This window comes from Canis lupus, chromosome 6, assembly GCF_048164855.1.
Source record: "Canis lupus baileyi chromosome 6, mCanLup2.hap1, whole genome shotgun sequence".
NCBI lineage: Eukaryota > Metazoa > Chordata > Mammalia > Carnivora > Canidae > Canis > Canis lupus.
In genome coordinates, this window is record NC_132843.1 from 49,429,786 (window position 1) to 49,448,344 (window position 18,559).

Here is an 18,559-nt window from a genome sequence, read left to right on the forward strand (position 1 = left end):
CATATCCTGTGTCCCAGCATTTCCACTTCTCAGTGTGTCCTTTAGTATAACTCTAACAGATAGGTGTAAATAAACAGAGAACTGTTCAGTACAAAGTGCTGATTAACAGTGACAAAGTAGAAGCAACTTCGCTGTCACTCAGTAAGGTGAATATATAAATTGTGCTTTAGGATTTAGCAGTGGAGATGAACAGACTTCTTCTAAAAACATATCCATGTGTAAAATCTCAAACACCTATTGTTGAATTTAAAAGTTGCTCAAAAAATAAAATAAAATAAAAGTCGCTTAAAGGTGTAGCATTATACATATGTGAGGGTCAAATGTGTGCACACAAACATGCCCTCATATGCAAAATATGTAAACCAGTAAACATGGAAAAGCACTACAGGAATGACACCAACTTCAGGATGCTGGTTATCTCCGTCAGAGTAGAAGGATAGGAGAACAAAACTTTACCTTTTCCTATATTGCTTTATTTCTTTCCAAATGGAAAGAGATTGCAAAATAAAGATAGGAAATATTAATATTGTTTTCATCTTGGTGGTGGGCGGACAGGGTTTATTATATGTTCTAGCTTGCTCTATGTTTGAAATGTCTCATAGTTAGGAATTTTAAAATTCAAACTCACTTTTCTAGCAAAAGAGCACAAAGGTAAAGGGAAAACAGTGACCAAATTAGAGAGGAAAAATTAGGAACAGGATTTGGCAAAATTTCTCTGTGAAAGACCAGATTAAATATTTTTAACTTAGTGAGCTGTGTCTCTGTCCCCACTAGTCTGTCTTTGTAACACAAAAGCAGCCATAAAGAAAATGTAGCTGAATAGCCATGGCTGCATTCAGTATCACCGTATCTACAGAAACAGACCACAGGTTGGGGTTCGGCCCATGGGCCACAGGGTGCTGCAGGTTCCAGCTGCTGAAAGTAAGTAGCTTCAGCAGACACTTGATTTGGGGCTAAGAGAATGATCCCAGAGCCAAGGAGCGCCTACCTCTAGTTGGAGAGCTCCCCCACAGCCTCCCAAACTAAGAATCCATGTCACAGATGAAGTACCTTTGGCTGTTGAGGTTCTAGTAATAAAACTCACAAAAATAATCTTTGAATTCTCGCAGTGTCGAGGGTTTTATTTGGAGTTTGCTGTTGGATTTAGATTTTTGTTTCCACTTGGGCCGTGAGAGCAAGTTCATCTGAGATGTGCCTGCCCACATTCAGCCTTGGCTGCTTCCCTTCAACCTGCCAAGGATGTCTAGAATTCTTACTTAAGTCACAGAAAATGTTTGAGCCTCATCCCATTCACCATTCATGCACAGCCCTGTACTGTCTTGACCTGACCTCTAAAACTCAACAAGGTCACTCAGGGAGTAAGTTAATCAGCTGAGCTGAATACTTGGCCGTTGGTCACTTACACCTTTTGGCAGGGAGGATTCAGCACTGCCACAGCCTTTCCTAGAAATGAGGAAGCATCAGTGCTCAAGCTCCAATTGTGGAACCCCTTGACATCTAGAATAGGCTGACGGAAGGGGCCAGTTATTCCTTAGCTGCCTAGATACTATCCTGGCCTGTGCCGCCCTCGTTCTGACACCAAGAAAGGCCAGGCCTCAGGGCATTACAGGAAAGTGCTTTTGCTTCCTCTCTCTCTCCACAACCCACTTTGACCAACCCAGACTGCTTAGCATATCAGCATTTACGGGCCTGGCACCCCTTGCAAATTTACAACATTGTCAGCCCACAAGGATGGTTAATAAAACCAAAAAGACTTATTTACAAGTTTCTTCTGAGACAAGACAAACACAAGATGTGAGGATAAAATGAAGGATGTTCGTGCTGTGGTACCAGTGGTTATGGCAACATTTCTGAGACGTTAATTGTATGCAAACCATTTCTCTGAGTAGCAAAGTGATTCAAGGCAAAGCAGGACCCTGAGTGCTAAATTCAGGCCCTGGTGGGGCCACTGACATGTGTGTGCAACTGTGTGTGAAATAGTTAGTGAACTGAAGAAAGGGACATGTGTGTTCTCTCCCCTGAGGAACCCCACACACCCCAGTGCCAGTGGAGGATATACCGTGAGCAAAAACTGGCTCGGTTGCTTTAGTGCCCTTGTGCGAAAAGGATACAGTCACTGCAGCAAAATACCTCTTTTCCTACTTACCTGTCCTGACATTGAAGTTCCAGATCCTTGGCAATCTTCCTGTTGCTACGAGCGAAGGAGTAAAGAAACGAGTTGGAAGGAAGGAAAGAGAAGAGCGGGGGTTGGTCTGTCACTTCACTATCTTCAGCCTCTTTTCCTGGTCTTGAAAATGGGAGGTTTGCTTTCCTTCGTAGGTTCTTGTGAAGCATAACTTCGAAGGGTGATTGCCAGATGTTTTGAAAATGTTTCAAAGCGTTCGAAGAATGCATGTTGTTAATCATCACATCTAATACTGTGACTCTAAGAGTTTTTGCCCTAAATTGATCGGAACATGTTTTAGTTCTGTTCTCCCTGACAACAGCTAGGACCTGTTGAGTGAAAGCATGCATTTTTGGGCCCATCAAAGATGCATGTGAAGCTATTCCTGGAACTAGGGGTTGAAGACCAGGCTGACTCTGTAAATCTTTCCTGGCTGGGACTTAGAAACTTTTGGTTGTATTTACTCAGATTGTTAATAATTTTGGAAATTATTAAAATGGAACCAACATACTTTCTTTTTAAGAGACTACTGAGATCACAAATCATTCTGCAAATATAAAAAGCTGTGTAAGTTGAATGAGTCCAATACTCAATGCTTGCCATGAATCTGCTGGAAGTGTGGCCATTTCCATATGACAGTTCATGTGTGGAACTAAGGAGGCATGAGGAAAGTTCTTTAAAAATTCGGCCTCAAAATTTCAGTAATTGTATTGCTTTAAAAATCATTACAAAAAAAAAAAGAAGAAGAAAGAAAGAAAGAAAGAAAGAAAGAAAGAAAGAAAGAAAGAGAAAGAAAGAAAGAAAGAAAGAAAGAAAGAAAGAAAGAAAGAAAGAAAGAAAGAGAAAGAAAGAAAAAAAGAGAAAATCTGTCCGCTTTTCCCCTCTCTGCTCTCAATGTTTTCACTTCCTTTGCCTCTTGTCATTACATTTACCTAACTCTGCACTCCAGGCGGGGTCACTGCCTGAAAGAATCCTGTTGGAGTTTAGCTGTCATTTCCTGGGCCTCTCCGGTTCCCTGTCCAGGAGGAACTGCTGCTCTTTCCTTGTGTTCCCACTACCCCTGGGGCACTGGCCCATGGAATTCACCCAAAGCAGTTCTTTAAAATACGGAACTCAAACTCCACCTCAACTCTACTGATTCAGAATGTTTTGGGGGTGGAGCTAAGGAATCTACATTCTAAAGCATCCCAGTGATTCAGATGTTCTTGGTCCCAGGATCACTGCCGCGAGAACCTATGCCATCACGCCTTTAGAGCTATGACACTGTCATCTCCATGCCTTTCTCTAACTTCTGAATTATAAGTTCATTGACAGCACCAAAATGCCTGGTATTCGAATTTCCTTCAACACATACTTATTGAGTACCTACTATGTACCAGGCACTGTTCTGAGTGCAGGACATGCAATAACGGATAAACAGGTGGTCCTTCTCAGACCTTATGTTCCAGTTGGGGAAGTCAGACAATGCAAAAATCAGTAAGATTATTCAATACTATCTCATAAGATGCTAAGGGCCACGGAGAAAAATAAAGCAGGGACAAAGGAGGCAATGACTGCCAGCTCTGTGGCGAAGTTACCCGTTAAGGCCTAAGGAGGCAAAAACTGAGCAAAGACTTGAAGACTGTGGTAGAAGACCATGTAGATATCTGAGGGAAAGGCAAACATAAGTCCCTAGAGCAGAAAAATGCCACCTACATTCTGGAAACAGAAATATTGTCAGGTTGCTGGAACAGAGTGAGCAAGTAGGAAAGTGTAGTTGAGGAGGCCCATGAGATGAGAATGGGGAGAGCAGATCTTGTCAGGGCTCATCTGACACTGGAAGAACTTTTCTCTTTGTCTCTGAGGATGGTACTGGAATTCACAAGGCTTACCACAGAGTTTGTTTCAGAATAAATACTTAACAAACTCGATAAATGAAGGAATTCTCAGCTATGTGATTTGTAAGTCTCTTGTAGTTTACATTTAGACCAATAAGAATGACATACAGAAATATTTTAGCATAGATATTTTAACATAACTTTTTTAAAGATTTTATTTATTGGGAGCACCTGGGTGGCTCAGTGGTTGAGCATCTGCCTTTGGCTCACGTCCTGATCCCAGGGTTCTAGGATCAAGTACTGCATCAGGCTATCTGGAGGGAGCCTGCTTCTCCCTCTGCCTGTGTCTCTGTCTCTCTCTGTGTGTCTCTCTTGAATAAATAAATAAATAAATGTCTTTAAAAAAATGAAGATTTTTTTATTTGTTTGAGAGAGAGTGAGTGAGAAAAAGAGCATGGGCAAGGGCAGAGGAAGAAGCAGCCTCTCCACTGAGCAGGGAGCCTAATGCGGGGCTCTATCCCAGGAGCCTAGGATCATGACCTGAGCCAAAGGCAGACGCCTCACCTACTGAGCCACCCAGGTGCCCCTTAACACAAATATTTTTAACAACAAGAAAACTATACTCACCTGGAGCCAGGGTGCATGGAGCCAGGATTCAAATATATCACATGCTTCGCATACGATCTTGGTAAGTTGTGAAGCCCCTCCATGCCTCAGCTTCCTAATCCATGAAACAGGAGAAATAATGATACCTATTTCATAGAATTTTGATGTTTACACATGAAAGGAAACTGTAAGAAGGATTGGATTGAACACAAATATTAACTGTTATTATTAGCAAAAATATATGTAAGACACTGATTATAGTTCAGGGGATTAATATATCTAATATTAAATTTTAGTCATTATGTTTATGCCTGTGATAATGTAATTAATATGCATTATAGAACTATATAATGTTTTATACATATGTGTATATATATATATTTAATTTCTACATGCCATTTTGGGGGTACACATTAAAGGAATGAGAGTCTTATGCAGTTCTACAGGTGGTAAAATATCTGCAACTCTACAGAGAGGCAATGAATAAGTGTGAATGTGATGGTGAGGATGACAAGGATAATGAAGGAGCTACAGTTGTCCGGACATAAGGATCATCCCTACTGAGGGGTATTGTTGTCCCTTAAGGGTATTAACAGAAATATAACAATGGAAATGGAAACTGTGAATTAAACTTCAAAGAAGTCCATCTTTCAGTCAGACTTGCCTTGCTTCCTACATGACATGGTTCAAAGTCAGTTTCTCCCTCACTTCCACCCCTGCACCCTTGTGTCACAAGCCCTACTACACAGACAGAAGAAATAATCTATTCATGTGGGTTACCACTGCATTGTCTAAGGTGGTTTAAAGACAGCCTTGGAAATTTCTTAATTCACAACTGGGAAGTGGTTTCCACTACAAGAATCTAATTCGTGACTAGCCTGAATTAACTTGACTATCTTTGTGCAGATGTTAGATGCAATTTTTCATTCCTAACAATTAACAGAGGTGTACACATTAGTTTTCCTGGTCTGTGTCCACTCCTCAGTTCAGTACTGATTTTTTTTTTTTTAAGATTTCATTTATTTATTCATGAGAGATGGAGAGAGGCAGAGACAGGCAGAAGGAGAAGCAGGCTCCAAGCAGGGAGCCGGATGTGGGACTCGATCCCAGGACCCCAGGATCAGGACCTGAGCCAAAGGCAGACACTCAACCGCTGAGCCACCCAGGGGTCCCTCAGTACTCATTTTGAAGAAACATGTGACCATGTTCGCTTTTCCTTTGCCTTTTGCCAACATTCCCGATCAGATCCACATCGAGTGGTACTTTTGGTGGCCCCGGAAGGCAGATGCCTGGCTCCTGGACATTTCTTAGTGGTGGTGCAACCTGGGGCAAATCACTAATGCCTGTGTGCCTCCGTTTCCTTCACCGTAAAGTAGGTATAATAACCTCCAACTTAAAGCTGTTTTGAGGATGAAATAAGGTATACATGTAACGAGTATAGGACAGCCCTGCACCTATGAAATGAAAATGCAGTGAAATTTATTAACTATTCTTGGCACTTCAGCAAACGGTCTTGGGCTATTTTTTTCTGGCAACCTTTGCTCCGTAATTCTTCTTTTTTTATTTTTATTTTTTAAACGATTCTATTTATTTATTCATGATAGACACAGAGAGAGAGGCAGAGACACAGGCAGAGGGAGAAGCAGGCTCCAATGCAGGGAGCCCGACGGGGGACTCGATCCCGGGTCTCCGGGATCAGGCCCTGCGCCGAAGGCGGGCGCCAAGCCACTGAGCCACCCGGGGATCCCGAACCGTAATTCTTCTTTAGTTGTTGAACATGCGTTCGTGTTCTAACCGTATTCATATTTACCCCCCTCCGGCCCCGCCTGGCCCCGGGACGTCGTGGGAGCCGCCGCCTGGGGCTCTCCTGCAGCCTGGCCCACCTGCCCGCAGCTCCTCCGGAGGACCCCGGGGGCGCCTGCCACGCGCCTGCGCCTGCACCTGCCCCTGCCCCAGCCACCCCTTCTGACTCTTCTGTCGTTGCAGGATGTTCTGGAAGCTCTCCCTGTCCCTGTGCCTCGTGGCCGTGCTGGTGAAGGTGGCGGAGGCCCGGAAGAACCGGCCGGCGGGCGCCATCCCGTCGCCCTACAAGGACGGCAGCAGCAACCACTCGGAGAGATGGCAGCACCAGATCAAGGAGGTGCTGGCCTCCAGCCAGGAGGCCCTGGTGGTCACCGAGCGCAAGTACCTCAAGAGTGACTGGTGCAAGACGCAGCCGCTGCGGCAGACGGTGAGCGAGGAGGGCTGCCGCAGCCGCACCATCCTCAACCGCTTCTGCTACGGCCAGTGCAACTCCTTCTACATCCCGCGCCACGTCCGCAAGGAGGAGGAGTCCTTCCAGTCGTGCGCCTTCTGCAAGCCCCAGCGCGTGACCTCCGTCCTCGTGGAGCTCGAATGCCCCGGCCTGGACCCTCCCTTCCGACTCAAAAAGATCCAGAAGGTGAAGCAGTGTCGGTGCATGTCCGTGAACCTGAGCGACTCGGACAAGCAGTGAGCACCTGCGGCGGGACTCGGCGCCCCGCGCGCCCGGCCCTGGGGCGCCGCCGCCGTGGTCCCCGTCCTCCGAGCCCTCGCACGCGCCGCCCGCCGGCCCCCTCCGCGGCCAGCGCGTCTCCGGGGGCCCACGGCCGCCCCGGGCACACGCGCGCCGCCCATGGAGCTGCGCCCAAGCGTCCCCGGCCGACCGCGGGCCCTCCTGTGCGCCCCGGACCCGAGGGACGCGGCTGGAGACCCCCCAGCCCGCAGCCAGCCGTCGGCGAGGACCTTCCCGGGGCCGCCCTGCCAAGCCGGCACTGATGTTTCCACCGTGTGGAAAAGCGAGTCTTTCCCCGGCCTCACCCCACACTCCAGCGCCCCTCTGCCGAGAAGTGAAGGGCGCGGCCCTCGCTGCTCTTCCGCTGGGCCCGGGCCCTGCGGCTGGGAGGTGCCCTGGTGGAAGGGGGGCGGCCCTCGCGCCGCTGCGGGGCGCCCCGGACAACGTCCGCGCACAGGGAGGTTCTCTTAACAAACCCGACACCCGAGAAGACGACTTGAGCCGCTGGGATCATGAAATGGGCTTCCTTGGGGACCTTGCTCACAGCAGGCCACACTTCCCCACCCCCAGCCACCACCGCCTCTTCTTCCGCACTCCCCCCCACCCCCACCCCCACCCCCACCCCCACCCCCATCCGTGGACTCTGATGAACTCTGGTGTGCATGCTATTATCGCTGCGATTAGAATATTATTACACACAAAGGTCTCCATATTAACGCTGGTTTTGTAATTGACCTGTATTGTAAAGAGCTGTTAAAAAGCACTATAGACCTATCCATGTATTGTTTCACGAGTTTGGACTCTGGCTTTGCAGCACCCTTCTGAGTAAGGCTCACAAGGGGTCTCACTCAGAAATAATGCCTGGTCAGCAGTTCACTGTCATGCACCTATTCTTAGATTGGGCAGGGAGACGGCAGGTGATTTTACATTGCGATTTTACAATGACTATTTCACTGAAGGTACTAAAGCATTGCAGCACAATGTAGGAAGTGGGTTGGGATGGATGGGTGTAGGGAGGGGACTCACTGGGAGGTCGTTACCAGGGAACTGAAAAGCCCTATGATATTTAATATGCAAATGTGGTGTGAGAAGGGATACGGTTTGACTGCCATGACACTAAACAAAAAAACAAAAAAAAACATTTCCTGGTAAAAGAAAGAAATATTTAAATATATGAGGAGTCAGGTCACTTTGTGGTGTAGGAGGAAGTAAAAGATAAAATACATAGAATATAAATCTAGTTAAGCTGTCCTACAGCAGCTTCCTTTTCAAAGAATGGACTTTAAAAAAAAAAAAGGATCACACATCAACTTACCTTTCATTTTTATAATGAACTCATTGAGTTTTTCATGTTGTGGTCTCTTGGTATCAGAAAGCTGACATAATTTATTTTCTTGCAAAATTATACTTACTTTGAGTCCCTTTGGTAAATTGCCCACAGAGGCTTCCCTGTGAATAATGTTTATGGAATCTGATAAATGTGAATGAGATGCCATTGGTGGGAATCAGAGCATTTTGAAAACCTTTCATTCGTAATTCCTGAGCACTGGGTGTTAAGCGCTGCTGCCAAGGGCACTCAGCCCATTTCCAGGTGTGTGAGACCCTTTATAAGCTGCTTGGGGAACTGAGGCTTCCTGACAGTAGACAGTGATGGGGGGGGGGGGTCAGGAGAGCAAAGGGTGGCATGTCCCTGAATCCATTTCCTGCCTCCCCACTGCAGGCTTCATTTCTGTCTCTTCTGTAACTCCGTGAGACTTGAGCAGAATGTGCTGTTGTAAAAGGGGGTATGGGTTTTGGAAATGGGTATATATAGCCCTAAATCAGGAGGCAGAACTCAACAGAATTCCCTGAAGCCTGGAATCTTGGAATGGAGAGAAAGAGTGGAGACTGTGTCCAAGTTCAGAATTAATTTTTGCCTTTATCGGGAAGCCTCGAGTCAGACTCCGTGCAGAACACACAGCAGAAAAGCAGTGAAGGAAGGAGGTCCACAGGACTGTACGGGAGGCCAATGGACTCAAAGTAGGGTAGGAGTGAATGGGAGTCTCTGGCTGACTGCAAAGCCAACCCTGTCATTTTATTAACACAGAACCCAAGCAGACAGAGGAAGGATTAAGCTATGAACCACAGAATACAAACATGAGCACACTCTCTTTGAACCCAATTATGGGTGTAGCAATGGAAGCAATATGATATGCTGCAGTGTGAAGCTCCTTCTGGGGGTTCTTATATGTACAAAGTTTACCTTATAATGGCTCAAATTGTATTTAATTGTTTTTTGTCTGTTTATAAATGAAGAAAAGCTATAAGTATAATGTAATTATTTTATAGGTGTACTATTAAATTATAGAACAAATAAAGATACTCTAGGATTATATGTGATCCTGGTGTGATGTGCCATAAAAATTGAATTAAGAATTTGTTTCAGTGGGCCATGAGGGAGCATTGTGTGTTCAAAGTGCTTCTGTCCAGTCATGGTGAGTTCAGTCCTTAGCCCACATCATGCAACCTCCTTTGGGGCCTGGCATCTTCAAAGAGAATCAGAATCAGGCATTCAAGGACCAGAGGTGATGGGGATAGCTCTCAATCCTGGTCTTGGGGAGTTTCCAAGCCTCTCACAGATTGCTCAGCAGCTGAGGACAGAATTCTTAAGCTCTTTTCATTGTACCCTTTGAATAAGAAATACTGAATGAGGAAGTGTTGAGAAACTGCTGCAAATAGAACTTCATCTTTTCCTTGTACTGGCCAGGGCTCTTCAACAAGCCAGAACTTGTCTTGAGTGTCGTCCATTTTCACATTCACTTTTCACGTTTCAACATTTCTTAATTTAACTACTCTTAGTTTCACAGTGTCTCTATTTTTCAACTAATTGACTTATATCCCATTCAAGTAATTCAATTACTAATAAAAAATAAGCACTATAATAAAATTGCATATGGTTGATTTACTCTATGGACTTCAAAGTAATTAAATTTAACTTAATAATAAATAATTTATCTTAATTTATTAAATGGGACAGAATATTCCACTTAAATGAGGCTAAGATATTTCAATTCACTTGTTTCTGAAGCTGGCTAATAGATTTTTAAGTTATAAAGTCAATGAAAATGAATTTTTGCTATTAAGTGAATAACTTAGAATGTATTTCCATAAAACTCATTTGATAATTGTCCTATCACCACTGATGATTAGCTCTACATAAGAGATAACCAATAAGACCAAATCATAAGTAATACAGTTAAATGCATTGATCTTTAGGTTATCATTTGGATCCTTCTTAACCTCCACCCACCTTTGCCACTCTCTTCACCCAATTCCACTGCCACTACTTCTCAAATCCAGCAGGCCATTTACCAAAAGGGAAAAATGGGAAACCAAGTAGTTTTTGTTGTGGTGGTGATGGTTGTATCCATTGGCATTTCTGGGCTCTACTCAGTCTGGGATACATGATGGGAAGGTGGGGTGGGTGTGGGCAGTCAAGAAAATCATTGTATTGTCATTCCTTAGATCCTGAGGTTCCTACCTGATTTGCCTTTTTCCCCCAACTTTTTTTTTTAAAGATTTTATTTGTTTATTCATGAAAGACTCACACACAGAGAGACAGAACATAGGCAGAGGGAGAAGCAGGCTCCTCACAGGGAGCCGGATGTGGGACTTGAACCCCAGACGCTGGCATCATGCCCTGAGTCAAAGGCAAACACTCAACTGCTGAGCCACCCAGGCGCCCCTCCCCCAACTTTTAGAGCCTTATTATGTTGAGATTATATATATATATATCTATATATGTATATATAGATATATATATATATAAATATTCCAGGTCTTTAGTAGAGGAATAGGCAAAATGTGTCTACTCCATTTCGTCTGGAATCGGACGTCTTATGAATCTCTGTAAGATTTACTACCTATTCTCTAAATTTTATAGTATATAACCCTTAGAGTTTGGTGTATATATTATGTATAAGCCAAGACTTCCAACATACTTGCTCCATATTCCTCATCTGGTCTGATTACATGATGCCAATCATATGGTCAATCAATGTGACATTGTACAGAATGTCCATAAAATCCAGGTTATTTTAGACTACATCTTGATAAAGGGTGGAAGAAACTAGCATAGACGTGAGGGCAAGACCATAAGCCCTTGTTTATCCCATGGTAATTAATGTCAATGGCATCCACTTCTTCTTGATAGGTGTGGCTAGAAACACATTTGCCAGATTAAGTGCTGGGGGCTGTTGTAACCTAGTCTAGCAAGACAAAACCAAAAATATACAAACAAAAAATACTTGAGCACAGTAGCTGCAACTGGAGCTACCGTCCTATCACCTGTCATGTTCTATTTGATTTTTGCAGGAGCTGGCCTGATGAAATACATAGAGTATGATAGGAGTAACCACAATATTCAAGTCTTTGAAAGTTTCATTAGTTTCCTCCATCCCCTTTGAAATTCAGCATTGTTTTTTATTTACTCTTTTTGCTGGAATAGGAAGCCTCAGAAACTTCAACTTGCCCCTCCCCACAATAGCTCTTACTCAGGAAGTCAAGGAATCATTGCAAAGGTTCTTCAAACTACCGTTCAATTATGCATTGAAGATTAGGGGAAGGATCACCAGATTGGTCAATAGACCAGTGGACTCTCTGAGAACCAAATTTGGGCTAGTAATCTGATGGCACTTATATATGGAGCCATGTTTGTTTATTGGGTCTCTAGGTATTTGTGTAAATTCTAAACCAATGTTCAATAAGCCTCAAAAGATCTGAGTATTCCTCTTTTTCCACATAGCACATTTACCTGAGTAACTAGTCCTAACTTTTTGCTGGTTAAGTACCAGGATAATAATAAATGAATATATCTGTTATTAAAGGGTCCTGTTATTAATTCTAAAGAATTAACCCATCCCTCAGCTAGTGGGTTCCAGTCTGATCTGGAAACTGAACAAGAAATTGTGATCTTTTTAAAGATTATTTATTTATTTATTCATAGAGAGAGAAAGAGAGAGAGAGAGAGGCAGAGACACAGGCAGAGGGAGAAGCAGGCTCCATGCAGGGAGCCCGATGTGGGACTCGATCCTGGGTCTCCAGGATCACGCCCTAGGCTGAAGGTGGCACTAAACCGCTGAGCCACCCGGGCTGCCTGAAATTGTGATTTTTACTGAGATACCGCCCTCTGTCTCTGATAATCCATCATTGATTTCTTTTGACTACATAAATTAAGCAATCCCCTTGTTGGCAGTCCATCTATCTCATAGCTGGGAACACCATGTTCTATTAATCAGCTCCAAGTTGGGACTCTCTGGATGCCACTTCAATGCCATAACTCTTTGGAACAATTATGCTCACAATACTCCTGAAAGTTAAGCACTGACACCTGACATATTATTTTGAAATCTTGTTATTCTCAGATTCATCGGGGAGCCTAGTTTTTTAATAGCATCTCTTCCTACTGTTAGCCCTGGGGTTAAGACAACAGGCATGACTGAGCTTCTCCATACTGCTGCTGCTCCTGAAACAAGCATAGGCAACATCGCTTTGGTGAATGTAGGTTTTCCTGGGATTGTCATTGGCTGGTGGGTTTTTTAGTGTTTTATACCAGATGCTTTTCCATGCTCACTTCTCTGAGCTTGTGGATGCTTTCCTCCACCATCCATCACGGAAGCTCTTACATTTTTATATAATTGAGTATGTATGGATCAGTTTTTGTGATACTCTAGGAATCATACCTTAATACCATCCCTGGGATAGTTGCCACAGTGTTAAGTCCTGACTCATGGGAGTGTGCTCCCATAGTGATATCTAGCTTAATTCTCTGCTCCCTTTCCTTGATCCAAGACCCTCAGGACACAACCCCATACCTACATACCTGGCTCCTGCAGTGACTTTACGCTCATCCCTTAGCTAACCCAGCACATCCCAAGAGGGATGGGTGCCTAACAGCAGGCCAACAGGTTTAGAGGAAGTGGGGAGTTTGAGATTCTTGACCACATTTATCAAGGTATTCCCATCCCAGTTTTAGGATTTCAATCCTTCCTTATTAGGATGCACAAAAATTTTGCTGGAGCTAAGAATCCAAACTTTTCTGAAATAGCACTACTTCTACAATTGAGTCTGCCTGGCTGCAGGATACTAGGGCTTAACTAAATTCTGCCAAAGACCATATTGCTCTCATATTCTGAATGAACTGGTCATCAATCACCCCAAGTCTTTTTTTAAATTTCTTCAATAAATCAATGCCGCTTGAAGTTGTTACCCAATTCCACAGTCACGCTGTACCTTATAATTTTTTTGGTGTACCTTATAATTCTTAAGCATCAGAAGTATTGCACCAGATAGGAGTCCCCCCACCAACAACCTATCTCAGTTTATCCCTGGGAAAAATATTAACAGTGCATGCTATAGCATGCCAGAGGCCACCTTTGGCAACTGACAAGTGATTCATCTCCAAATCCTGTTTTAGAGTACACATCCTAGACCACTCCTGGAACTGCCTATCTTAGATTGGTTTCTCAAACTCTGAGATAAATTGTTTTGTGCAGAAGGCTTATTGGGGAGTAATTTCAGAACATAGACCTGTAAGGGAGTGGGGAAATAGGATTGTGTGGCAGAAAGATCAATTTGATTGTAATTGAGGCTTCATTTGATCCTATGCAGAAATGTAGTGTTAGGATGGTGCTTAGAGTTGTTCCAAATGGTAGCAAAGAAGACAGGGGTTTGGATCCCACATCAGCCAGTCACCGGCTTCAGGGCATCCCCTGGAGGGAGTATGTGTGCTCTTTCACTAAGGACAACTCTTAGTAAGGGACCTCGCTTTGAGCTATTAGCAGTTAATTCATTGGGGTCAGAAGGTGGGGTGAGATGGGATGGGAGCATCAGGCCTGAAGAGGGTATCTGAGTGGATCTCATAATAGCCACCTTCACATGTGGTTGACAAGGATGGGCAGGGAAGTTGATTGTGGGAGGAAGGGGAAACATAGAGTAAAGAATTTGTGGATGACCTTGAAAGAGAAGCAAAGGAGGTTCCACTTGATTTTATAGGAAACAGAAAATTGTTGACAATTTTGATTGAGGATCATTCTGGTCACAATATGCAAGATGACTGGAGGCAGCAGAATCCATATCCAGACAGGCCAACTCAGTGGCTCTTATAAGAGCTTAGATGGAAGATTAGGGCCAGACAGGGTCAGATTCAGAATCGAATCTGAAAGGAAGAGACAAATATATGAAATATTTGCAGAATCTGATGACCAAGGTGAAGTATATTAATGTAAAAGATGAGTAACCCAATATAAGTGAAGTGATAACATGGGTTTTTGTAGATTTTTAAGTCTGCAGTGATAGTGAAGTAATCTAAATAAAACTGTCCCATTTGAAGAAACAGGACTGGAATCAAATGACAAGCTAGAAGCAAAAAAAGTGACTAAATTCATGAACACAGTTGAGATGTCCAAAAGAGAGGGAGAAAGGAAGAGAGAGAATGAGAGAATAGAGGACAAAGTTACCTTTGGGAATACCAATGACCCTTGAAAACAACACAGGTTTGAACTGTGCAGGCCCACTTATACATGGACTTTTTTTCAATAAATACAGGAGAGTACTGCAAAATGTGTTTTCTCTTTCTCATGATTTACTTGATAACATTTTCTTTTCTCTAGCTTACTTTATTGTGATAAAACAGTATATAATGTATATGACGTTAAAAAATATGTGTTGACTACCTTGGGAAGACGGCAGAGTAGGAGGACCCTAAGCTCACCTCATTCCACGTTTACAACTGGATAACATTCACTTCCAAGTAAATAAACCAGAAAGCTATCTGAAGCTAGCATAACACACCCCACAATAAATGTAGAGATGAAGCTGTATCTGAGAGGTTAGAAAGGACAGAAAGGGTGGTCTGCAGCTGCCCGCAGGAGGAGGGCACTGTGGGCGCAGACAGGGGAAAGCACCAGGGAGACCACACAGGAAAAACAAAACCCTATAACGTCTGGCCTTGAAATCCAGAGGGGCTGAATTCCAGAGTTTGTATAACCAGCGATTCTTGGAGCCTGGAACTTTAAAGTCAGCTGACTCAGCACTGGGCGAGCCTGAAGGGCTTGAGATAGCCTGGTCCCTGCCCTTAAAGAGACAACAGCCCTTGGAGAGACAACATAGAAGTGACAGTTTGCACAATCGGAGGGAGATACCTTTTTACAGATTTTGGAGCATGTTGGGGGACTTCTCCAAGGAAAAAAGGAACTGGCAGTTTCCATTTTCTTCCCCTGCCCCCTAGCATAAACACAGAGGCATCTGCCGGAGGTGGTGCAGGAGCACAGCACTTGCTACCTGATGGATTGCAGTATATCCTGCCCATGAATTCTCCTGAAGACTGTCTACTCCAAGCCTGCCAGCCCTCAGCCCTCAACACAAATTTTATTAATGTGTGCATACACTCTGCCCAGCCAGTGCCTCCACACATCATACCCCTACAGCCATTGTGTTTCAGGTGATCCAGCCTGGGATTCAGTGCAAATTTGGTGGTGCCACCCAGGTGCATCCTGCCCAGCTGCCCCCCACAAAGACACTGTGCACCCCTAGCCACCGTCACCATCACTCATGGCCACCAGGCTGTGGAGGATATGGCCTAGGACTAGCAGTTTAGTGCAAATTTTCTAATACTTGATGGTTACCAGGGGGCAGATTGGTGGAGCAATGGGTGAAATAGGTGATGGAGATTAAGAAGTGTACTTGTAATGAGCACCAGGTGTGGTATGGAAGTGTTGAATCACTATACTATATACCTGAAACTAATATTACATTGTATGTTAACTAACCAGAATTTAAATAAAAACTTTAAAATTTTTTTCTAATACCGCTGCCTCACCCCCAGGCCCTTCTGTGATTATGCCCCCTTAGAGCCAGTCTTCCTGGGTCTCGCTAACATCACAGAGAGCAAGCACAGCCCACAATAGGCAGAGAGTCAGTGCAAACATCTGGACTGAAAGGCAAAGCTACCCAGACACAATAGCATGACGCAAGCAACACACATAGGAGACTCCCCTGAAGTGCCATGTTCTAGTAAACAGAGGATACTACCCTGCAGGGCACTACAGAACCTCCTCTTCATAAAGCCACTACTTTTAAAAGCAGAAGATGTAGCGGACTTTCCTAACACAGAGAAACAGACACAGAGAGGTAGACAAAATGAGGAGACAGAGAAACATGTCCCAGGTGAAAGAACAAGACAAAATCACAATACGAAATCTAAGCAAAACAGAAATGAGTAATATGCCTGATAGAGAATTTAAAGTAATGTTTATAAAGATATACACTGGATTTCAGAAAAGGGTGGAGGATATCAGTGATATCCTTGACAAAGAGATTTTAAAAAATAACATATCAGAGATGAAGAATTCAGTGAATGAAATAAAAAATATAGATTGAATACATAGTAGGCTATAGGAATGTATCAGTGACCTGGAAGAGAAAGTAATGGTCAAGCTGAAGAGGTGAGAAACAATTACTACATAATGAGACTGACTTAGAGAGCTCAGTGCCTCCATCAAACATAATAACATTTGCATCATAAGGATCTGAGAATGAGAAGAGAGACAGAAAAGGTACCTAAAGAAATAGCTGAAAAATTCCTGATTTCTGGGGATGGAAACAAATTCAACAAATTCAATCCAAGGAGGTCCACCCCAGGTAATTGAAATTGAAAAAAAAAGTAGTGACAAGGAAAGAATTTTAAATGCTGCAAAAGAAGACACTTATATACAAAAGAAACTTTGTAAGGCTATAAGCTGTGACAGATGAAAAAAACAAGACTCATCTATATGTTGCCTACAAGAAACTATTTTAGATTTAAAGACAACTGCAGATTCAAAGTGAGGTGATGGAGAAACATTTATCATGCAAATGGATGTCAAAAGAAAGCCAGAGTAGCAAGACTTACATCAGACTTTAAAACAAAGTCTGTAAAAAGAGACAAAGAAGGATACTATATAATCATAAAGAAGACAATCCACCAAGAAGATATAACAATTGTAAATATACATGCACCCAACATGGAAGCACCCAAACACATAAAACAGTTAATAACAAACATAAAGGAACTAATCAATAGTAATACAATAACCGTAGGGGATAGGGGACTTTAACACCCCACTTACATTGATGGACACATTATCCAAACAGAAAACCAACAAGGAAACAGTGGCTTTGAGTGACACACTGGGCAGATGGATTTAACAGATACATTTAGAACATTCCATCCTAAAACATTAGAATATTTATTCTTTTCAAGTGCATATGGAACATTCTCCAGAATAGATCACATCCTAGCCCACAAAACAAGCCCCAAAACTCAAAAATATATTGAAGTCATACATGCATCTTTTCTGACCAGAACACTATGAAACTAGAAATCAACCACAAGACAAAATCTGGAAAGACCACAAATACATGAAGGTTAAATAACATGCTACTAAACAATGAATGGGTCAATCAAGAAACCAAAGAAGAAATTTTAAAAAGTACATAGAAAAAAAGAGAAAAAAATAAAAAGCACATGGAAACAAATGAAAATGAAAACACAATGGTCTGAAACCTTTGGGATGCAGCAAAAGCAGTTTTAAGAGGGAAGTTTATAGCAATATAGGCCTACCTCAAAAAACAAGAAATATCTTGTTTAACTAATGTTGTTAGTTAAACAACCTAACCTTACACCTAAAGGAGGTAGGAAAAAGAACAGCAAATAAAACCCCAAATCAGCAGAAGGAAGGAAATAATAAAACTTAGAGCAGAAATAAATGAAATACAAACTAAAAACAACAACAACAAAAACCAGTAGAACAAATCAATGAAACTAGGATCTGGTTATTTAAAAAGATCAACAAAATTGATCAATTTCTAGCCAGAATCATCAATAAAAGAGAAGAGAAAGAGAGAACAAGGACTCAAATAAACAAAATCACAAATGAAAGAGGAGAAATAACAATCAACATCACAGAAATACAAACAATTGTAAGAATATTATGAAAAACTACATGCCAACAAATTAGACAACTGAGAAAGGCTAAAATCATATGATCATTTCAATAGACATACAAAAAGCATTTGTCAAAGTACAACAACCCATTCATGATAAAAGCCCTCAACAAAGTAAGTTGTGAGGGAACATGCTTCAACATAATAAAGGCAATATATTGGAAACCCACAGCAAGTATCAAACTCAACATGGAAAATCTGAAAACTTTCCCTATGGTCAGGAACAAGACAAGGATATGCACTCTCACCACTTTTATTCAACATAGTACTGAAAGTCCTAGCCATAGAATCAAACAACAAAAAGAAATAAAAGGCATCCAAATTGGTAAGGAAGTAGTAAAACTTTCACCATTTTCAGGGGACATGATACTATACATTAAAAACTCTAAAGACTCCGCCAGAAAAACTGCTAGAACT

At 42.8% G+C, this 18,559-nt stretch overlaps 1 protein-coding gene across 3 annotated transcripts in view; it reads left to right on the forward strand.

Annotated features, from left to right (window-relative positions):
* Window positions 1-9,499, forward strand: part of GREM2 (gremlin 2, DAN family BMP antagonist) — a 112,534-nt gene extending 103,035 nt beyond the window's left edge. For all 3 annotated transcript variants that reach the window (XM_072830425.1, XM_072830423.1, XM_072830424.1), the window contains one exon: window positions 6,574-9,499. In XM_072830425.1, the coding sequence (XP_072686526.1) occupies window positions 6,575-7,081 (507 nt within the window). In that variant the 5' untranslated portion in view covers window position 6,574 and the 3' untranslated portion in view covers window positions 7,082-9,499. The remainder of the gene's footprint in view (window positions 1-6,573) is intronic.
* The last annotated feature ends 9,060 nt before the right edge of the window (window positions 9,500-18,559 follow it).